Source organism: Schistocerca americana, chromosome 5 (genome assembly GCF_021461395.2).
Source record: "Schistocerca americana isolate TAMUIC-IGC-003095 chromosome 5, iqSchAmer2.1, whole genome shotgun sequence".
Taxonomy (NCBI): domain Eukaryota; kingdom Metazoa; phylum Arthropoda; class Insecta; order Orthoptera; family Acrididae; genus Schistocerca; species Schistocerca americana.
In genome coordinates, this window is record NC_060123.1 from 586064313 (window position 1) to 586089018 (window position 24706).

The following is a 24706-nucleotide window of genomic DNA, read 5'->3' on the forward strand; positions in this document are numbered from 1 at the left end:
AGGCTGTCAGTTTGGTTACTGATACTGTAGGCGCCATGATGTCTGGTGGAGAAGGCCACAGCAGAGTACAGTCTAGAAGTATCCACAAATGTCAAGAATCGTTGTACTGGAATGTCCTGTAGGTGTATATATACAGTATGTGTTCTGGCCAGAGGCAGTTCGGTCTGCACTCTTGTATGTGCAAGTGCTGAATAAACCTTCTTTAAGTGAAAGTTTTCGTCATTCATCTAATTACATCTTCTTCTATATGACAATATTATACCAATAATAATAAGAAATAATAACGATAACAGTAATAACTCGTTAATATTTGAGGGATTTGGATATATACAGTGTGATGAATTGGTGATTCTAGGTCTGGGAATGGGCCTCTCCACGCCATCGGGCTTCCTGGCGGTCAAGACGTACTTTGTGGAGTCGCGCGGCCGCGCCGTGGGGCTGTCGACTTCGGGCTCCAACTGCGGCCAGATGGCGATGCCTCACGTGGTGCGGCTGCTGCTCGAGACGTACGGCTTCAGCGGCGCGCTGCTCGTGCTGGGCGGGGTGGCCATGCACGGTCCGCTCGGCTCGCTCTTCTTCCACCCCGTGGAGTGGCACGCCGAGCGCCGCCCTGTGGCCAACGAGCTGGCGCTGCTCAAGGGCGAGTCCGACCCTGGCGACGAGGTGCGGCCGCGCCGGCCCAGGAGGAACGCCTCCATGGCGTCGCTGGCCGGCTCCGAGGTGGGCGACATGGCCGACGTCGTGCCCGAGGACCGCCGCATGCGCTTGAGACCTACCAAAGAAGAGGACGAGGAAGAGAGTGGGGGCGCCACCGAGCAGAGTGAGTAGCTGCAGCAGTACATTGCTAGCTGACCAAAACGTTTCCAGAAACCAAAAATTTACCCTCAGCACCTCGTCTGAGCAGTTGTAGGTATAAGAGAATTTTTTTTTTTGTTCTCATATAAAAAAAAATCTCGTGTGACTAGGGCCTCCCGACGGGTACACCGTTTGCCAGGTGCAAGTCTTTCGATTTGATGCCACTTCAGTGACTTGGGCGTCGATGAGGATGAAATGACGATAATTAGGACAACACAACACCCAGTCCCTGAGCGGAGAAAATCTCCGACCCAGCCGGGAATCGAACCTGGGCCCTTAGGAATGACAGTCTGTCGCCCTAACCACTTTTTTTATCTCAATTTGTTCGTTTTTGTTCGTTTCATGTGCTCGGTGTGGACGTCGCAAGACACCCGTTTCAGTTCGTCGTTGATCCATTAACTCAGTTTTTTTTTTTTATTACAGAGGGTAGCTAACCCTCTCACCGATCACTCCGAGTTACCGTGCCGGCAAACCACTCAGCTACCGGGGGCGGACTGTTCTCATATGACCTGATTACATACTAAAGAAATGTTCTAGCAGTTTTCCAAGAGAAGTTATTACTACATTCCAAAGAAAAGTTTATTAGATTTTTCCCAACAAGTGTTTTAATACCGCTAAAAACATTATTTTCTGAAAACATTTTTAGCTATTTCAATCAAAATATAAGATGACCGTCGATGGCATGGATTGACAGTCGTGTTATATTACTGGGCTTGTAATTTGCTCGCTTCTTTTGGCTTTGGAGGGATCTAAATGAAAGAGATAAATTAGTTCTGCCTACCATCGTTCGCCCCTCCCTTTAACCACCCCTCCCCCCACCCCCCAATCAAATTAGAAGAATCTTACGAGATGATCTGCTACTCTCCGGGCTGTGATGCCATCAGATTCTTCTTCATGTACTGCAAGGATATCGATTGCTGATTGAAACTGATTGGATAATGAAGGTAACAGGGAAGGAATTACCGATCAGTAACAGACAGCTTAAAGAAAAGCAGATATACTCTCGTAAACACATCGAAATGAAAGGCAGTGTCGACACAAGTAGGTGACAACTAGCCAATCCACGATTTATGACTAAACAGACGATCCGCAGTGTTGCTGTGGGCCAAGCCAGAATTGCATCGAAAGACACAAAATATGAACAAAGATAACGAGAGCTATTCCAGTCAGTAGGGGAGGTTTTGATGCAGTTAAACAAAGATGGATTCCAGGATTTGAATCACAATTTGTGATAAAGAGCCATGAATGGAAACATGCTGTGAGTTCATGGGGCAGCACAACGGAGACTACCGAATTAACGTTGATCAAATCGGAAGGCCAATCTCTGTCGATCCAAACCGAATGTTTACTTCTTAAAGAAAGTCGGCTTTTCTATGAGCTTTTTGCTGTGAATGACTCGATCAAAACTGGGCGTAATGATGGCTAGTTGCTCCCATGGCGGTGGAAGCGAACACATGCAGCGCAAAATGGCGTACACGGCGGCATGACTGCTGGTCACGAAATGAAGCCTGCGGCGTACTGCCACAAACTGACCCTCCTGAGCACTGTCACGAACAGAGGGGGAAAAAGGGCGACTCTCAGCAGTTTTTAAAATTGCGGGCCGTCGCACACTGTATGCTTCCTGCGACAGCCATAAGTCCCTGCAACCAACATGAGCGAACCCGGAAATGCCGACAGTCGCTTAGACTTTCTGTCGACGGACTGTTCGGCCAGCCGACGCAGAGGGTGGTATTACTGGGGTGGTACCAGGCGACTGACCGTCGGAGATGCCGTATTCCCTCTGCGCAACCGTCTCCTTAGCGTGGATTTTTGAAACGAACGGTCGCTGAATCTTCTGGAGTCCTACGCCATTTGACGAATTCATGAATTAACTGATTCACGAATTTACAAATTTATCTATTCCCACCATTTGATAGACCAGCTCTCGGGCAAGCTATCTTTAGTTATAGATGACTTCATAAAATTACTTTCCTTACATAACTAAGCGAATTAAATTCATCTTTTTAATAAAGAGGTGTGCAGCCCCGTAACTGTGTGAGCAAGCCGAATATCTGCTTGAAACAGCAGTTTTAATGTTAGTTTACTTTCTACGTGGATCTTCATGGACCACACTAGAGATTTCGACACATACTTTAAACGTCTTTGTAATGTATCTGTGTTAAATCTTCATTTGCAAACATTCAGTTATATTCTTTCTTTTACCGGTAATTTTAAGAAATGTACTGTGAGGGGCTCATTTGAAAAACAGTTAATGGTGCATCACAGACTTTATGAGTTGATACATAACTTATTACTCTTTGCAAACCAATTTAACTACACTGAATTTTAACAACCTCCCATATTACATAATATAACGTTAATCGCTTCTCACTGAAACTGTTACCATAATTAGACTCAATTACTTAGTCCCAACGTTCATCTCGTGCTCCTGGATGTAATGAGTGTGGCCGACGGCAATAACGATTGACTGACTTTTAACTTGCTGCTACTGTGCTACGCCAAGTTCGTGCATGACGCTACAATCACAATTCAAAGAACGATGTCAGTGAGAAAAGATTAGTTTTAAAACTCTGGTTAGGGCCTAACCAGTGGTAGCTGCAGCAATGTATCTCTCATTCAGTTCTATGGCTAAACCACAAGCTTAGAAAACGTTCCACAAAATATAAGAAATCTTCTGATGTAGGAGGATAAAGAATCCGCTACGTCAAAAATTTTTTTTCTCACAAAATTTACGGCAACTTAAATTTTCGAAATGAAATTAACCCAGTTACAGGAAAGGAACGTCAGTTACCTAGTACACAATGATAAATCGATGGACACACAAATTATGTACAAAAAACAAATATCATTACAGGAAAAAGTAACTTCAAAAAACATGTACAGGAAGGCATCAGTGAAAAAAATCTCAATAATGTGGTGTTCAAGAAAAATGTCAAACGAAAAAGAACTAACAGTTATTTACAGAATTTCTGTGTCATTAGCAATTGACACACTGTGACGCGCTCATTTGAAAAACAGTTAATGGTGGATAACAGACTTTATGGGTTTATTTCTGTGTCATTAGCAATTGATAATAAAGGTAACTGTTAATTAGAAGCCACATTTTAGTGGCAAAATCTTGGACTGTCTCCCACAGAAACAAATGCAACTACTTAATTATAATTTTAATAAATACTGTTATTTACATAAAGTAGTTAATAAAATGAGTGAAGATATACTTGAAATTAATCCACTAGCTACTAATTACAGTGTCACATAGAATGCCTCTTTCAAGATAATCTTCAAATTTCTTTTCACAGAAGAAATTAGTATATTATAAGCTGCAAATTCCGTTCTTGATTATTAAACAAAATTCATTATGTTCTCAAAAATGAATATTTAAAAAAGATCATCTTTTCATTAGTATCATCATCATGAACAAATAATAGCTAATTACATAGCCAGATGGCGTTATTACTTATGTAAAGTATAAAATACACACACAAGATACAGTATTTTAAATTATTAACGCAAGTAAAACTCATAAATGAATAAAGAAAATAAAAGCGGACGGAAATAAGTTTCTGACACCTATTTTACATAAAAGAGTACATGTTTGTACATTAATATCTCAAAATTTGGTATATCCAGATGTGAACACACGTTATGTTGCAATACTGCATCTCAGCCATCGTTGGCCCGTTTACAGATGTTACAGTGGGAAAGAAAACCCCACAACAGCGAGGTTGCTAATGTCCTGAAAGCAGTGGAGAACTTTTCTTGGGGGGGAGGGGGCAACATAACTTAAAATGATGTTAAAAAGTATTGGCTTCTCCTTCTTGGGCGGATGAAATCTGTTGTTCTAAAAAGCTCGTTTTGTTACGGTCCGTAGTTTCTTTTTGCATAAAATTATAGGGAAGGATATCCATTCAGTTATGTGGTTAGATGAAATCTGGTTGAACGCTGGAGAAGGAGTTGATAAATGCTGCGCAGTTAATATTCCGGAGAGCAGCGGTCATCAGCCAACGGGAAGAGCTGCCACATTAATTGTGGTCCATCCATTTTCTTCAAACGGTTTTATGCATGAAGTATTTTCAATTTTTCGACCGAGAGGAATTTCTGACTGCCATGAGAATATGGACCAGTCACGGTTTCTGCAGTGGTTGAAAACATTGTCGCTGAATTTCAGTTTTTTGTTAGTGTTTCTAATGTATAATGCACCTTATCTTTCAGTGATATTGGACAAAACACTAACAACTATTGACCGCAAAGAAACTGTGGTGCAGTGGTGCTAACGAAAGACACTACTGCGGTCATTCGTAAGACAAAGCTCCTCTTACACTCTTCATAAAACGCCTGTGTACTTTGCAGATGAAGCTGCAAAAGAACAGTGTCATATGGTAATTACGCTACCGCCTAATCACTCCAATTTCAACCCAGTTGAGTTGGTTTGGAGTGACGTCAAGACTTACATTCGAAATAACAACAAATCTTTTGCTACAACTGAGTATGAGCCTGTTTCTGTATTTCGTTCTACTATTTTCGGTAGAGTGTTCTTTGTTTTGCTTAGCTTTACGTTACTATACCACGTTTAATATGCAACTATTACGGTAACAGTCCGGAACGACTTATAAACACTGCCATTAACTTCGGTTGTTATCTGTTATCAAATGCTTTTTCCTCGTAGTTGTATTTTCCATTGTCACAAATACGTTCTTTATTATAATTACGTATAAATTATTACCCAATGACTCATGCACACGATGATTCTTACCTACATTTACAAAACATACTTCGGAACTCTCAGATGTGGGCATGTGTGGTGCCAGGTACTCCAACATCGCAGTCACAGTATAGCCAGATACACGCGAGCTGTTAATGACATGTTTCAGTGGACCAGTAGCTTTCTTGCAGTAGCGAATCAATATTCACTTATTTTAAACTTCGATCAACGTTATGTTTGGCCTTGACAAATTGATCCAGCTCACTAACATTAAGTTAAGATCAGAAGAACGTCATTGCATATCAGGAATCGATTCGACATCAGAATTGCTTCTGTCACATGACCTTTGCATGTCAACAATGACATCATGAATACTGCGCTCGGTTCAATAGTGTGATTTCATGATGCTGTGAGACTAACAGAGACTGAACTTCTGCCGCCTCAGCATCTTTCCCTTAATAATGTTCTTTATCGCTCTGAGTATGAGAAAGTGATTGTTATTCGTGTAAGATCGTTTCTCAGATCCATTCTCAGCTCTTGATGTTGATAATCTATTATTTTGTTCAGTTATTACCTATTTTTGTTTAGTTCTTGATAACGACCATTTATTTAATTAATAATTTCTCATAAAAGTTTCATTGTTATACCATTTCTTCCTCTTGGCCTCCTTAACCGAGTTGTAGTTCCGCCTTGCGCGCCTAGCGTGGGGGCTTTCTTGTTTTCCGCCTCACCGCAGCGTTACGAGCACCTGGACAGTTGTTCCTCAGTGTTATTCGTGTCTTTGTGTTTATCACATCACATCACCGTTTGGTCCACATTGTCAATTCTTGCGTGTGTCTACTGGTAGTGGACTAGTCGTCTCCATAATGTCGAATATGGTTTCCAGGTGTGTTCCAAGAAGAGCTACAGTAATCTTAGCTCTCACGAATTCAGGCGTTCCGTGCAGCCCGGATTTTCGGAGATTCATAATTGGCTCGTCGATACTTCATGTAGCATGTGATCAGATTCATACTGTCTATTTTGACTCTGATAACTGTGTCTTTAAGTTTTTGATCTCCTACAAGTAGACAAACAGTTTTCGCGTCTTGGTTCTTAACTTCCTTTTAGCGTAACGATGGTTGCATAAGTATGGTACGGTACTTCTTGCTAACTTCGATGTACTTCTCTTCACCTGACTTAATTCTCCTTTATGCATCTCCGGTTCCAGACGCACTTTGGACCGTACCCGATTTTATAAGGAAGAAGTGGTTTATTTATTATGGAAAAGTCCTCAGAGTATTCAGGTAAGTGGTGATTTTAAGCCCTTTGGATCACTTTCTCTGTTCCAATTTCTGTCTTGGATAGCAAGATCTAGTTCGTTCCTTGAGGCAGCAAGACTTTCACGTCTATAAATATTCAACTCCTGCGAAATTTTTATTGGTACTTCTAGCAGTAGACATGACAAATTTTATTTATCTGACTGGTTGCGAGACATGATTTTGGTTGTTGATGTATCCCCGCCAGCCTCTCTGACCACTACGCGGTGACTTATTTCAAACCACAAGCGACCGTCGCTGAAATTGTTTCGATCGGCTTGGATGCTGTTTGTAGTGCACTCGTTGTATCCTTTACTAGATGAGGTGATTTAGAAAGTGTGGAACAGTGGTCTCCGTTCATCGGTGCGATACGCCTCCATTGTGAATTTAACTGGCAAAGCCGAGGCTCCGAAAAGCTTTGATACAATTCTGCGCTGATGCGTTGATTTCGTAGGAAGCAAGAATTTTACTACTGTCTTTTTAATAGTGCTCATTGGACTCCCCCACGGATTTCGGACATCAGACGCGTAAAGGCTCAATTTGAAAAATGGTTCAAATGGCTCTGAGCACTATGGGACTCAACTTCTGAGGTCATTAGTCCCCTAGAACTTAGAACTAGTTAAACATAACTAACCCAAGGACATCACAAACATCCATGTCCGAGGCAGGATTCGAACCTGCGACCCCGCGGTCTTGCGGTTCCAGACTGCAGCGCCTTTAACCGCACGGCCACTTCGGCCGGCAAAATGCGCAATTATTACGGTTGAAGCAACGTCATGTGGAAGAGTTAAGGATGCGATCCAAACTACGTTCCTTAGTAGTGGATCAGCTGACTTCTCTAAATCATTATATTCGAGGTAGACTTACACATATTACGTCTCTCAACATGAAGGAGGGCAATGTTGTGACGGCACAGAAGAACATATTGCATGCTCTCCATGAATTTTAAGTTGGGCTGTATAAGGTATTCTGTCGATATGGCATCCGATTTGCTTGTTCGGTCTCTGGATCGTAGTCTTACTACTGCACGTAATGCTGCGTTTTTAGACGTTTTTCGGTGTGAAGATGTTTACGATCTGAATGTCGCATCGTCTTCTCGTAAATTGGCGGAGTTGGATTGTCCGCCAGAAGAGTTTTATGTGCTACTATTTTTACGCTGGTTTTGAACGATTTGTTAATAGGTGGTTGGTGCCCGACACTTCGACGCTTGCAACTGATAAATTACGGCGGATTACTTAATTAAATTTAGATTATAACACAGTGGCGAGGGCGGTGAATAGCCTGCTGTCTGCGTTGCTTGAGAAAGTTGTTGCTGACCATCAAAGTTGTATCCCTGCTCATTATATTATAACTGCAGTAGCTCAACGCCGGGATGTCGTATAGGTGGCCGCTGTTACTTCTATTCATTGCGCTCTGACTTTTGAGGGAATTTGATAAGGTGTTTCACTGTTCCAGCCATGGCTTCCTGTTGCAAATTCCGGAAGCCGTTGGGTTCACTATTGCAGCGTGAAGGGTCTTGCATAAATTTTTACGCGTATCCAAGCTTCGGTGGGTGTCAATGGCCAGCTGACATGACATCTGTATGGATTTTCCACAGGAAAATTCGTTTTCAAAGTCGTTGTTTCTTCTACCACTTGAGCTCCTCCTTCGAAGGATGGCTGTTCATTTACAAGCAGGGGCACTCTCGGGCGAGACGGTGTTAGTACGCGTGTATGTGAACGATGTGATGGTTGACTCCATTCTCCTGCTGAGATTCTATTGCTCAAAGCTATCGTGGATGCCTTCCTTGTATCTGGTACCTGCATCAATGAAGGCAAACGTCGGTTGATGAATTTACAGGGTTTTGATAATGCCATCTTTTCGTAGGCGGCAGTGGTCAACCAACCTAAGTCTTTGGGAGCTATAACTTATCATTTTCCACTTAAAATGGCTACACTTAATTGGAAACTGGTTACGGGGTAGATAAAAGGTGTAAACCTGGAACATGAGTGACGTTCTCATAATCTTTTCCAGAAAATTCGGAACTCAGATACCTCCATTTCGCGTAAAGAATATTACTCGCACATTGCTCAGATCTTTCTCCTTCCCATAATGATGGCTAGGAAATTGAAACAGCTGCCTAGTTCTCTTATATGGAAATGTCACATTTTTGGATTACAATACGAGGTGTTAGTGCATGGGGTCCCTTCAGGGGCGTGACGCTTTCCGATACTCAAAGGAAATCATCTGTGTTACTTGTTCAGCGCACCGTTTTATCTCTCTCCTAGTCCACACACTCTCATCTCGGTTATTTTACGGTCTGTGACAGGGTAGTTTTGATCTGTCTTTCGATGTGGGTTGACTGAATTTTTAATTTTCGACCATTTTCCTTCATTTTTACTGTCATTCTGCGAGATTAGTCTGAAACTTGGCTTGCTCAGGGCGATGTTTATTAAACTATGTACTTTCATTGTCTTTGTTACATATGAGACGAAACTATGGGCCTCGTGGGAAAAGGGTGACCCGGCTGAGTCACGCAATTTGACTCTTAGTCTGATCACGAGGTGTGGCCATTAATTGAACGAGTTTATCACGTAGGCTGACGTGAGGATCAATGAACTATACTTGACAGGATGTATCTGGAACACCTTAGGTGATTAGAAAGTTAGTAGACAGGAATACAATTAAATACTTAGCTTTAATTCAGCATCAGCGGTGAACGTCGATCCTGACTTTTTACAATAATATTTCCAAGTGCAGTTAAAGACTGCACTGCGAGTACTTCTTTAGAATTCTGATTGCTTCACACATATAGATCAATAGTCAATGCATAGACTGCATGTGGCGCCTGGCTAGGTCGTAGCTACTAAGTTAGCTGAAAGCTATGCTAACTAGCGTCTCTGCACATGAGATCTCTGAAGCTATAACAAGTGGACCATTCCTACTAACGTCGGCTGTAGAACTGGCCAGTGCGCTAGCTTGTCTCGTAAGACTAGCCGAGTGGCGGCGCTCGGTCTGCTAGCGTCGACAGTGGCGACTCGCGGGTCCGATGTGTACTGACGGACCGCGGCCGATTTGAAGCCTACAACCTAGCAAGTGTGGTGCCCTGCGGTGGCACCATAGTCTTCGTATTTACGAGTGGATGTCAATTTGTAATTACAGCTAATGTTAGTTTCCAACGCATATTCACCGCTGTTTTACATTGTAAGGTCTGAAGATGAATGCAGATAGCAACTAATGATCGTACTTTAATTGTAATAGGATAGTGGTAGTTGTTGTTGTTGTTGTGGTCTTCAGTCCTGAGACTGGTTTGATGCAGCTCTCCATGCTACTCTATCCTTTGCAAGCTTCTTCATCTCCCAGTACCTACTGCAACCTACCTCCTTCTGAATCTGCTTAGTGTATTCATCTCTTGGTCTCCCTCTACGATTTTTACCCTCCATGCTGCCCTCCAATGCTAAATTTGTGATCCCTTGATGCCTCAAAACATGCCCCACCAACCGATCCCTTCTTCTAGTCAAGTTGTGCCACAAACTTCTCTTCTCCCCAATCCTATTCAATACCTCCTCACTAGTTACGTGATCTACCCACCTTATCTTCAGCATTCTTCTGTAGCACCACATTTCGAAAGCTTCTATTCTCTTCTTGTCGAAACTAGTTATCGTCCATGTTTCACTTCCATACATGGCTACACCCTATGCAAATACTTTCAGAAACGACTTCCTGACACTTAAATCTATACTCGATGTTAACAAATTTCTCTTCTTCAGAAACGATTTCCTTGCCATTGCCAGTCTACATTTTATATCCTCTCTACTTCGACCATCATCAGTTATTTTACTCCCTAAATAGCAAAACTCCTTTACTACTTTAAGTGTCTCATTTCCTAATCTAACTCCCTCAGCATCACCCGATTTAATTTGACTACATTCCATTATCCTCGTTTTGCTTTTGTTGATATTCATCTTATATCCTCCTTTCAAGACATCGTCCATTCCGTTCAACTGCTCTTCCAAGTCCTTTGCTGTCTCTGACAGAATTACAATGTCATCGGCGAACCTCAAAGTTTTTACTTCTCCTCCATGAATTTTAATACCTACTCCGAATTTTTCTTTTGTTTCCTTTACTGCTTGCTCAATATACAGATTGAATAACATCGGGGAGAGGCTACAACCCTGTCTCACTCCTTTCCCAACCACTGCTTCCCTTTCATGCCCCTCGACTCTTATAACTGCCGTCTGATTTCTGTACAAATTGTAAATAGCCTTTCGCTCCCTGTATTTTATACCTGCCACCTTCAGAATTTGAAAGAGAGTATTCCAGTTAACATTGCCAAAAGCTTTCTCTAAGTCTACAAATGCTAGAAACGTAGGTTTGCCTTTTCTTAATCTTTCTTCTAAGATAAGTCGTAAGGTTAGTATTGCCTCACGTGTTCCAACATTTCTACGGAATCCAAACTGATCTTCCCCGAGGTCCGCTTCTACCAGTTTTTCCATTCGTCTGTAAAGAATTCGCGTTAGTATTTTGCAGCTGTGACTTATTAAACTGATATAGTTGTAGTATAGGCATTAAATTAAAAAAAAAAAAAGAGTTTTGTTCGATAAGTAGATTAAGGGTGCCGCCTCCTTGCTGACAATATCAGGCTTCACTTAAGTCTATAGGCGCTGTAAAGAGCTGAAGACTTGCAGAATCTGACAGTATCTTTTGGGTTGTTGCAGAGCCGCAGCCGATCTGGCGACGTGTGGTCGCCTTCATGGACCTGGACCTGCTGCGTAACCGGGTGTACCTGAACGTCTTACTGGGCACGGCGAGCATGATGACGTCGACGGTGAACTACTCGCTGCTGCTGCCGTTCTACCTGCAGCGACACGTGGGTCTCTCGATGACCGACACGGCGCTCTGCCTCACCATGATGGCCGCCGGCGACTTCGTGTCGCGTCTCACCGTGCCTCCCATCACGGACCGCATCAAGACCAGGGCGAGGTACACCTTCTTCCTCGGCACCTGCTTCATGGCCCTCACGCGATCAGGTGAGTGTACGACTAACCAGCTAGTCTCAACTCAGGTCGTCCCCTTAATGAAGTGCGAAGAGCATTGACGGAGGGAATAGTGTTACAGTGGCGGAGGAGTCCGTTTCCTTCCTTTCATTCATCAATACTCGTATCCTGCCATGATGTGCGTAATGAAGCTTGATGAATTTCCGCCTCTCTAAGCTTGTGGCAGCTAGAACGCTGATACACTGAAAAGTTACTTCTATTACAAGAGTGTCCTTCATGTTTGTGACCTTTGGCTCTTACGATTGCCATCAACGATTTGGGTAGTGTTGTGTGTGAACTCTGCACGGTTGATTTTAAGACTTCATTGCGGTCAGGCACAGCTGAAAAATTTTGTTCATGTTGTTGCTTCCAAGCGCTCATAACGCAATCTAATCTTTATTTAGTCAACTCTTCTAAAATTTGATAGGTCACACAACAAATTATTATATGTGTATTGACTTCATAAATACTGGGATCACAGACAGTTGAGTGAGAGGTACCTTGCACCACAGAGAGTTAGAGAAGGAGATGCCTCAATCCACTTTGGGTGATATTTTTTTGTTCTTGTTACTTAATTCTTGTGGTCGATAAAACAGGTGGTCTCGATTCCAGGATTGGGGCTGAGATCTGACCCGCTGCTATTCCGAAGGAGTGCTTTCCACTGGTGCTGTTTCAGTACTCTTACACTGATCTGTGCTACATGCGATTCACTTGACTTTGTTTCGCGTTCTGCCCACATGGTTTTCAAGAAATCAACCTCTAGAATATTTTGTAGTTTGATTTTCAGTGCTTCTGATAGTCTCCAAGTAACTCCTGTCTATCTATTTATATTCTTATTTAAGATCGCCTGCTTGCATTAGGACTAGAATAACGAAGCCAAGTACTTGCTTCTGAGCACTAGAATCCATGAGCCCACTGTAGCACTATATGTATTGCCTACAATAACTGCAGATATTATGAACGTGGTACGTTCAATTTCCTTTCCTCTATGTGGAAAAAGAAAAGACCTTCTAGACCCACTATACCCCTTCTCCAGCGATGTCATAGTGAGACGATTCTGATACGTAAAATAATAAACTCTTATAATTAAGGCTTTCACTACCGGATGTTTCAGCTGCCGAGAATTCTTCCGGGCTGTATGGCCGTGGTACATGGAACTCTTCTATCCCTGACGTTTCATCTAATGTTACGTTGGATGTCTTCGGAGGTGCTACTAGTCGGTAAGACTCAGCATAACTAGGAGCACCTCCGAAGATGTCCAACGTACTTTGGGCGAAACGTCAGGGATAGAAGAGTTCCATTGACCACGCCCATGCAACCTGGAAGAATTCTCTGCAGCTAATAAACCCATAGATGGAAGGTATGTATACTGTTTGATCAAAAGCGACCCGACGTGGACTGGCTGTCGTTACTATGGGGTGGGTTCACCATTCAACTTATGGTGGGTTCAAATCTGCTGGAGACACATTCATTGAGGTGTCTGAATGTCTGTGGAGGAATGGCAGCTCATTTTTCCTCAAGAGCCGAAGCGAGAGTAGTTGGTGACGTTTGACACTGGGGTCTTGAGTGAATTCGACGTTTTAACTTATTCCAGAGGTTTACCATTGAGTTCACGTTGGGACTCTGTGCGGTCAAATGTATAATTTTATTAATACTCGCGTCTCACCGTGGCCTCCATTACGGATCGCATTAAGGCGAGGGCGAGGTACACCTTCTTCCTCGGCACCTCCTTCATGGCCCTCACGCGATCTGGTGACTGTGGCACCAATCAGCTAACCACAACTCAGGTCGTCCCCTTAATGAAGTGCGAAGAGCATTGACAGAGGGATAGAATACTGGTCAAACACAGCAGGTCGTAGCACGGGCCCTCCGTGTGCCACAAAGTGTGATCTCAAGATTATGGCAACGATTCCAGCAGATAAGAAACTTGCAGCCCTCGGTCGTGAAAATGAAGTCTTTTTGATCTAGGTTTCGGCCACTTCTAAGAGTACCTTCATCAGAAATAAAACATTTAAAACTGGTATGTCACATATAAAATAAATATGAAGCGATCATGCCTTAGTCACAGAATAATAAAATAGGACACATAGAGGCAGGCCACTAAGGGCTGCACCACATGTCGAGCTGCGGTAGCGTCAGACTGAGACGCCCACGTTATCAATTGAGGGCAGGTGAACGTTACACCAAAAGTACTATCTACACTCATGCTCATAAATTAAGGATAATGCTGATACATGGTGAAACAACGCTCTGGTGGGCGATCTGCGGGTTTAAATCACCTCGGGGTATCACCATGCGGTGCATTTGATCTGCTGTCGTCGCACGGTGGCGCTGGCAGCAGTCCACATACGCAGAGGTGTGTTGGTGCATGTCAGAGGACGGTGCAGCGAGTAAGTGTGCAGACGTTTTCAGGCGTGCTAATGGTGACTGTGTGTTGAAAATGACTCAAAGAACACATGTTGATGACGTATAAGGGATAGAATACTAGGGCGACTGGAGGCTGGTCAAACACAGCAGGTCGTAGCACGGGCCCTCCGTGTGCCACAAAGTGTGATCTCAAGATTATGGCAACGATTCCAGCAGACAAGAAACTTGTCCAGGCGCTACAGTACAGGACGTTCACAGTGTACAATACCACAAGAATCTTAACTGCAGTGCCCGCAGACGGCCACGGAGTACAGCAGGTAGAATTGCTCGGGACCTTACCGCAGCCACTGATACAGTTGTCTCCACACGACTGAATAGACATGGTTTATTCGCCCGGAGACCTGCAAGGTGCACTCCACTCACAGGAGAGCCCGTAAAGCCTGGTGCCAAGATCACAAATTATGGTCATTGGAACAGTGGTCTCAGGTTACGTTCACGGTTGAATCCAGGTATAGTCTGAACAGTGATTCTCGCTGGGTTTTCATCTGGCGTGAACCATTAACCAGATACCGATCCCTTAATGTCCTTGAAAGGGACCTGTATGGAGGTCGTGGATTATGATTGGTGCATGTGCACCCCTGCGTGTCTTTGACAGAGGAACTGTAACAGGTCAGGTGTATCGGGACGTCATTTTGCACTAGTATGTCCACCTTTTCAGGGGTGCAGTGCGTCCCACCTTCCTCCTGATGGATGATAACACACGGCCCCACCGGGCTGCCGTCGTGGAGGAGTACCTTGAAGCAGAAGATATTAGGGGAATGGAGTGGTCTGCCTGTTCTCCGGACCTAAACTCCATCGAGCACGTCTGGGATGTTCTCAGTTGACGTATCGCTGCACGTCTTCATAGAAAACTTCAGGGGCTGAAACAAACACTGGTGCAAGAATGGGAGGCTATTCCTCAGCAGCTGCTTGAACACCTGATCCAGAGTATGCCAACCCATTGTGCGGCCTGTGTACGTGTTCATGGTGATCATATCCCATACTGATGTCAGGGTACACGCTCAGGAAACAGTGGCATTCTGTAGTACATGTGTTTCGGGACGGCTTTCTCAACTTATCACCAATAATGTGGACTTAAAGATCTGTGTCGTGTGTGCTCCCTATGTGCCTATGCTATCAGCGGCAGTTTTGTGTAGTGCCACGTTGTGTGGCACCTCATTCTGCAATTATCCTTAATTTATGAGCATGAGTGTACTAGCCTCAAATACAAACCGGCTACTTAACATTCCAAATATAGACGGGTGAGATGTGTAGTACATGAACTAAGAGGCATTATTTTATCTGACAGCAGTAGACATGGTAACAATTTGTCTACATAAGAGTTTAGAAGTACAGTTTAAAGGCCGAATTACAAAAGGAGCTGAATAACTCAGCGAATAGAAAAACGGTATAACATGAAATGTAGTTAATATAAACCATTTTATGAACAAACAGTTATGAATCAACTTAGATAGAAGAAATATTTCGGTAAGTGCACGAGGGAACACGAATCAAGTATCAAGTAAAGTCTTTATACCGTTGAAGAAGATTTCATTACGTCATTGTAGCTGCTCATTAAGAATGAGACCATCATTTCGAAAAAGATGTTTAAAAATTTCTAATTTCCCGAGAACATCTCTTCTACGCCCTTTCTTCTCGGTGTGCAAAATGTTGATATCGTGAACAGCGTTAGGCGCATGACCTGTAAATGGAAGGTGAGAAGCAAAAGACGAATTTCGGGTCTTAGTACCATTTTTTCTTAAAAGATGTCCTTTATATCTGACTGCAAAGGTACGTCCTGTTGATCCTATGTAGTAAGAAGAGCAGGTGTCGCAAAGAATCTTATAGTCACCAGAGTTTTTCAAAGGGGAACGGGTCGACTTTAAATAATGAATAAATTTTTTTCAGGTTGATGTTAAATTATGAATAAATCTTTTTCTCCAAATTATTATTTGGGGTGCATAGAAGACTCAGGTACGATCTGATCTTCAAATATCACATGCAGATTATCGTAGTCTCTTCTTCGCTACGCACAAACTGTTGATCCTACACAAAAAATGGACAGAGCACTTTTGTAGGAAATTTTATGTAGTTAAATTTTATATTGGGGTAGGTCGGTAGTTTTCGAATTATTAAATAGAAACGAACAAAAGCGATATTCAAACACGTTTTTCTTGAATAACTCGAAAAGTGGCCTTCAGTGAAAACGTATCCTAGGACAAAATTTAACTACATCTCATTTCCTACAAAAATGTCCTGTTCATTTTTTCTGCAGCACTAACAGGTTGTACGTAGTGAATGGAAGCATATGAAAATCTCGCATGTGGTTTTTGAAGGGGCTGCAGGTTGTATAAAACCCATCGGTAGGAACAGCTGAATCATGTTGTATATTTTCACTGTCAGATCAAAGTTAGTCTACAACAACATCTATATACTTAATGCTGCAAGCCACTGTAAATTCCCTGCTGGAGACCATTTCATAATAATTTCAATGATTTTCTGTTCTAAATCATTCACGGATAGATTAAGCAAACAAGGACCGTCCACAATCTTCGGCGCGCAAAGATGAAATGAAGGAACACCGCTACCTCGCAAGCAAAATAATGCGTGACAGGTGAAGCGAAGGGAACTTACAATGCTGACTGTACGAGGTAAAGAGAGCATTCCTCGCCAATACATGCCTCCTACTATCAAATATAGACGTCACGAGAATAAGAAATATCTCAAGAAATGGGAAGAATGCCGAAAATTAAGTGGAATGCAACTAACGAGAACGTTCTTGGTAAAATTGACAAGGAAATTATGCGTGGAAGACACTTACTAGAAGAAGGGACAGGATGACAGAATGTGTGGTAATACATGTGGGTATAGCTAAATGGTTCAAATGGCTCTGAGCTCCATGGGACTTAACATCTGAGGTCATCAGTCCCCTAGAACTTAGAACTACTTAAACCTAACTAACCTAAGGACATCACACACATCCATGCCCGAGGCAGGAGTCGAACCTGCGACCGTAGCGGTCGCGCGGTTCCAGACTGAAGCGCCTAGAACCGCTCAGCCACTGCGGCCGGCTGATGGAATAGCTTCCATGGTGTTAGAGGAAGCTTTTTCCGAGTGGGCTGTTACTGTTGTTTTCATTTTAACATCCAGAAATTTTGCCACTAAAGTTACACGGATCAGACTATGATTGACTACATCTGTGAAACCCATTGTCGATGGCAAGGCGTGAGGCTCGTCTCCGATTACTGTCGATTAGGACCTTTCTACGACTACTATTGTTACGATGTGTTAGATTTGTGCGAGCGGCACATCATTCCTTGTAGACACGTCGGATAGTCACCACTGATAACCCAACAAATTGAGCTCATGGCTACGAGCAGACACGATTGCTAATTTATGCAATTCTGTTTCTTTGTCGCTCCATCTTCATGCGTTGTTTCCATAAACCAACTGGTACAAACACACCACTTCATAGCCATGACTTACATCAGTGACGGAGGATCGCATGTCCATCTGGTAGCATTTCCACATAAACAACAGCGATGCAAGGCAACCAGTGTCTCCATATAAGGGTGTCACGAATATTTTTTGGGTGAATTTATACTTGTGGCAAGGGAGATGTTGGGTGTTGGGTTAAATTTAGGACTTACAGAAGTAGTTGTTGTCAGTCGTGTTTCTGGAATTGTAGTAAGTAGTATCAAGAAACGGCCAAAAGCTTTGCCGCGATGGATACACTGATTCCCGTCAAATCATTGAAGTTGAGCATTGTCGAGTGTGGTTAGTATTTGGACAGCTGACCATCCAGGTCTGCCGTGAACTGTTGACAAACGTCATGCACTCAGTGCCTGTGAGTTCAACTGAGGAGCTGCTTGATTCAAAAGTAGCGACTCCTGGTCACGGAAACTGGTAACTGCCGGGAGAGCGGTATGCTAAACCCACACTCATCCACGCCCGCATCTCATGACGGGTTTGGGCTGAGGATGAGACGGCGACCAGTCGGTACCGTTCGGTTTTCCGTGGCTTTTCGACTAGAGTTTAGTTTTTGATACCAGAACACGCCTTGCGAACAATGGTTACGATAAACTGTCCTAAGTAGCCCTGGAAATTTGAGTGCAGTCGACGCTGCCGACAGAAAGAAGGTGCGCCCTGACCTGAAGACAACTATGTTGGTGCTTGTAACTTCTGACGACTTATCAGAATAATTTCTTTTCAAAAATCATAGATACTTTTAACAGAAGAAAATAGGCTATACTGCTTAAATGTTAAGAAATATACGGCAAAAGAAACTCATGCATAAAGAAGTAAGAGGTAAAAGGAGAACTTTCTATTACTGGCAGCAGGCAGTAAGACAGAAACTATAAAGGACGCTTGAAGCAGTCAAAATTCCACTCTCGATCAACAGGTTAAGCACGTAATAATAGCTGCAGTATCTGGTAGAAAGGCTACAGTAAACAGGTGGCATGCTTAGCGATAATTTACTTCAGCAGATAAGTCACATTACACAATTCTGCATAACTCCCAGGGAAACACCTTGTAACAGAAACGTACCACGTAACCTTATCAGACAAAAGTGATGTGCTACTCGCAGATTAGAAGTTAGTGCGATCACTCTCAAAAACACAACCCATCTTGTGACTTGTCCGCCTTCCACGCAACTCAAATGTAATGAGAGTTGATATTATGGAAATGTAATTTGAGGTCACAGCTTTGGAAAAAATATTTGCTTTATCTTTAACGTACACGTGATATCACACTGTTTTAATATCATAAGTTCGCTGGCCGCGGTGGTCTCGCGGTTCTAGGCGCGCACTCCGAAACCGCGCGACTGTTACGGTCGCAGGTTCGAATCCTGCCTCGGGCATGGATGTATGTGATGTCCTTAGGTTAGTTCGGTTTAAGTAGACGGGAGCAAAGAGTGAAATTTACGTATTTGAATGTCGTAAATATGGATCACTTGTGGCGGGTGATTGGAGTTTTCCTGTCACAAACTCACAAACTAATTATAAAAACTTTTCACGGATATAATAACAAACTCAGCGATCTTCCCCTTACTATGCTGGATACGATCGCCCATATGGAAGACGGAGCTTGATTACATAAAAAAAAAAAAACTGGCGCACCCGGAACTGCAGTCAGCAGTTAACGACCGAAGGTATTTCATGCAAATGATTTCGTGTGAAATCGTACCAGGTGCGACGTGGAACGTAAGCATTTCCCGGAGTATACACTGTTAGTGTTATATACGTGGCTGCTGCTAAACGAAACGGTCCAAATCAATTCATAATTTGGCGGGTACCTAGATATCATTCTCAAGGCACTGGATGAGAAGGGTTCTTTTTCTCGTCAATTAATTTGTTATTTATCTAGATATGATATGACGATGATGATGTAACCAAGGATCCAGAATGAGGATAGAAATAGAGAGGATGTTGTGTGAAAATGTATGAAGTATGTACGCGTGGAAGGAACTCATAAAAAACAACGTATGCTACATGTCTGTCACGAGGGAATAAGTTGGACTGGATCTTTCACGATGAGTAGAACAGGTGTAGTAACGTAGATAGCTATCTATCAGGAGTTCACACATGTTCTGGGAGGAGGTTAAAAGATGAAAAAATGGTGGTATGTGCCGGTTTTTTGCGTAGCAGACGGTGAAGGGGTTTTAAAAGGAGGATGTGAGAGGAGCTACATTGTGATGCTGAGATTTGAGATTATTGGAGGTGTTGAACAAGCACAAAGTGTTCTACCTGTTTGAGGAGGTGAGGGTGCAGCGGATATTTTCTGAGTATTTAAAATATGTCATTGTATACTATGTTTATAACCTCTTCAGGATTTGCTGTATAAATAAATGTATTAAGTCTTGATGTCACTCGTGACAGAGCCACATATTCATCCAACTGGTCATGTGAAAAATAGGTCAGTTCCAGCAACGTTGGGGCTCAAATCTTAGAGAGAATTAAGCTGTTTACTTTAGTGACTTGTAGGTGAAAATATAGCACTTTCCTGAAACCAGTCAAGTCTCTTGTCATGTCATAAATAGCTCGTTATACTGTTTTTACCTAATTTAGAGACATTTGATATAGATGTAGAGAAAAGTCATTATTACGATTTATCTTACCATTAGTTGCTTGAAATTTGCAATTTCCTATTTTGAGCAAGTTATTAGAAAAATATTTATTACATTGTATGGTAGTAGTTTTACGTCCGTATTTTATTTTGTGTGGTCTTAGTTACAATCGTCTTGACGATGCATTGACAAGGTCTGCTCTCGTCCCTCTCGCTGTTATTGGAAAGATTTGGCCGACGTCTCCAGAGAACGAAACGATGGAACCGCCCATAGTGCTATTTTAGCTAGGAAGAACTCGCAGTGCCCTTCCGAACGCCTAAAGGATGTTTTATGGGAGATCGAAACGACATCCTTAACAATCAAAGGGAAACCCTGCATCAATTTACCAGTACCGCCTCGCTCTGAAACATTCCAAACGCTGGAAGTTTCGTCACCATAAAATTTAAGGGCAGACTGAGTGTTGGATGAGCTACTCGCCTGCAGTACCAGACGATGCCACAGCGAGGGTACTTTTCCCACCATACCTCACTCTTGCGAGTAGTAGCCTAGATTAAATGAAAATATCTTGCGCATATCTCCAGGTGGATCTGAAAAAGGCTCGTCAAAGATTTTGCTCGGTATTCAGACTATACTCACTTTGAAGGGTCTGTGAAAGTTGAGAACGATCATACATTCTTTCTCGCGAATATTCCGTATTGACTGATGTATTTATATTTGAATTTATCAGTAAAGGGAGACCAAGTGTGTTATAGATTTGTCTGATGGAGAGTCATCGTCTTTATTCAATTTATTTAAAGCTTCATCAAACACATTTATGTTGTAAACTGTGTCATCAGATGACAGTTCATTTCATTGGTGACGCAGTACACCTTCAGCGATGCTTTCACGACGATTTAGCCAAAAGAGCATCCGGTCAGTAATTGCAAAAAAACAATATCATGACAGCAAATAAATGTTTAAGTGATTTTGCTATACGGCATATCGCATTGGTAGCCCACACCAGCCTCCCCGTAGCGGTAGCTCGCGCCAGCCTGGCGCTGCTGTCGGGCGGAATTATTCCTGTCTCCTGATTCGAAGGAGTTCTGCTATTGACCGCTAGATGGCAATGGAACAATTTTCACAGTGCCATCATCCTTTAACCAAATTGCGCGAAATTCTGTAGAAATTGTATATAGAAATCTTCCTTGTGATTCAGTCTTCCATTACTCAAAATCATATTACAGTCGGTAGAGTAGCCCCTGAAATTTGTCTGAACACACCGACAGAAAACGCGTTGGGGGACTTAATTTACGTACGTGAAGAAGAAAAAGATAGAAGATGGATAGAGAAATGATAATTGTGATAATTTTTGTAGACCTTGTTTTGGATTATCAGCTAGAGATTCTGAATTCGTTATTGAGTGTTAGTCCAAGATTCTGCAGTATAAACACTGTTGCCTATCGTAGCAGCCCTATGGCAATGATAATGGTGTGTAGCGTCCCTGCAGAAATCCATAACGCAACGTCTTACGTATATAGACTGAAGCGGCGAGTGAAAATTTGCACCAATGCTGGGAATAAAACCCGGGTCTGCTGGTTACTAGGCAGATGCTTTAGCCACTAAGCCACCTTGGCACAGCGGTTCGCACAGCTACACGGATTGACCTGGCACGCCTCACACTCGATGCAAACTTTCACTCGCCTCCTCAGTCTATGTACGTAAAATCATATCTGTATGAGAGAAGTAAAGTCTCTGAGATTGTGTCATTTCATTTGTATAAGTACCTGCCCCTGGATTCAGACCGGATCGCCCATTTATGTTCGATGTTGAGGTGCTATTCCAGAACATGGAGAGTCTCGGCATTTCTGTTCGTGTATAACAGGGAATTTAAAGATGACTGGAACGGCACTGAGAATTTGGATCGAGGAGTTCGAAGTAATAGACGGCAAATCATCGAGTAAAATTGAAGTGATATCAGGTGTTCCCCAGGGAAGCGTCCTGGGACCTCTGCTGTTCCTGATCTATGTAAATGACCTGGGTGACAATCTGAGCAGTTCTCTTAGTTTGTTTGGCAGATGCTATAATTTACCGTCTAGTTAGGTCATCCGAAGACCAGTATCAGTTGCAAAGCGATTTAGAAAAGATTGCTGTATGGTGTGGCAGGTGGCAGTTGACGCTAAATAACGAAAAGTGTGAGGTGATCCACATGAGTTCCAAAAGAAATCCGTTGGAATTCTATTACTCGATAAATAGTACAATTCTCAAGGCTGTCAATTCAACTAAGTACCTGGGTGTTAAAATTACGAACAACTTCAGTTGGAAAGACCACATAGATAATATTGTGGGGAAGGCGAGCCAAAGGTTGCATTTCATTGGCACAACACTTAGAAGATGCCATAAGTCCACTAAAGAGACAGCTTACACTACACTCGTTCGTCCTCTGTTAGAATATTGCTGCGCGGTGTGGTATCCTTACCAGGTTAGATTGACGGAGGACATCGAGAGGGTGCAAAAAAGGGCAGCTCATTTTGTATCATCACGTTATAGGGGAGAGAGTGTGGCAGATATGATACACGAGATGGGATGGAAGTCATTAAAGCAAAGACGTTTTTCGTCGCGGTGAGATCTATTTACGAAATTTCAGTCACTAACTTTCTCTTCTGAATGCGAAAATATTTTGTTGAGCCCAGCCTTCATAGGTAGGAATGATCATCAAAATAAAATAAGAGAAATCAGAGCTCGAATAGAAAGGTTTGGGTGTTCGTTTTTCCCGCGCGCTGTTCGGGAGTGGAATGGTAGAGAGATAGTATGATTGTGGTTCGATGAACCCTCTGCCAAGCACTTAAATGTGAATTGCAGAGTAATCATGTAGATGTAGATGTAGGATGACGTGCCAGGGTAATCCGTGCTGCTGTGCCAAGTTGGCTTAGTGGCTAACGCACCTGCCTAGTAACCAGAACTGGGTTCGACTCCCGGACTTGGTACGAATTTCCACTCCCTGTTTCAGTCTATATGCATAAAATCGTATGTACATGACACCAGTAAAGTCTCTGAAACTGTGCCATTTCGTTTGTAACGCAATGTTTAGATATTCTCCTCCCTTACCCACAGTATGTGGGTGTGCCGTTTTATAAATTCCACGACATAAATGCAGAAATTCAAAATATATATGTGACTGAAAAGATTTACAATGAGTTACTCCGAAAACAAATCTCAAACGAAAACTTCCACGTGACTGCCGAAACATTGATGAAAGAGTATCAGTATACGAGAGCCAATTCAGAAGTAGTACGTTGGTATATGTAGATATAATGTAATATATCCTCTTCTTACCAATTTAAGTATAACCTAAGGCACCACGGAAAATACTGAATCCAATATCCGACAAGTTTCGCTATGACTGTAGAGGGCACGTCCACTAATTATCACAGTTCTATACACAAACGCGCTGGAGACTCTATGGACTCGATGGCTTCCGTTATTCCAAAAGAGGGAAAATGGAGGGTTGCCGGGCAGCAGTCCACGTCTGAAGTGAGCCACTGCCTAGTTTCTGTGTTTCTTTGTCCAGCGAAGGCGTCCAGTCTTATGTGTCACCGTGAGCAGTGTTTTGCGACGCATGGAAATGAAGTCCCATGCTTCTTAACAGAACGTAACGGAACGATGCGGGAGATCCACACCGCCGTACTAGGCAAGGTCCTAATGGAGGTGGTTTGCCGTTGCCTTCCTCTGACCGTAATGGGGATGAATGATGATGATGAAGACGACACAACAACACCCAGTCATCTCGAAGCAGGTGAATATCCCTGACCCCTGACCGTGCTCCGGAAGCGAGAACGCTACCGCGAGATCACGAGCAGCGGAATTTTCGAGATAGGAGACTCAAAGTGTCTGTTGCTTGTAGGTTCTATCGCGACGTTCGCTCTGGAACTATTTGATTTGGAGGTGCATCCAATGGCAGCAGGAATTTCTGTCGACGCTGGAATAAATTGTCATTTACCAGACATGACACTCGTCTGTGATCAGTATCGGTTAGCATATCCTCACGACCACTGTAGTTAATTTTGTTATATGCTACCAAGTGGTAAGAAATTCGTTGCAGACACTTTGAACGGAACTGAGAAGGAAACAAACCAGGCAACTTCATTCACCGTGCGGTAATGCGCACATAGCATACGATGCTCCTTTCTGGAATCGTGTCGCGTCCCCACGGCGACCGATTTTACTGCCCTGCGGCAATACAACCTACGCGAGTGTTGGAGGTTTACGTAGTGCAGAAATTATAGCGCTCCAGAGGGACCGTTAAGCTTATTTATGGGGGTGACTAATATTCTGTGTGGCGAACTTAGTTCCTTAGGAGTGCGAGCTGTTCCTACGTTTCAAGGCCTGT

The 24706-nt window shown here is 43.0% G+C and overlaps 1 protein-coding gene across 1 annotated transcript in view; it reads left to right on the forward strand.

Moving 5' to 3' along the window:
• LOC124616562 (monocarboxylate transporter 2-like) overlaps positions 1-24706 on the forward strand; it is a 63678-nt gene that overhangs the window by 26896 nt on the left and 12076 nt on the right. Inside the window, exons 4-5 of the mRNA XM_047144882.1 lie at positions 356-820; positions 11550-11861. Of these exons, the coding sequence (XP_047000838.1) occupies positions 356-820; positions 11550-11861 (777 nt within the window). The remainder of the gene's footprint in view (positions 1-355; positions 821-11549; positions 11862-24706) is intronic.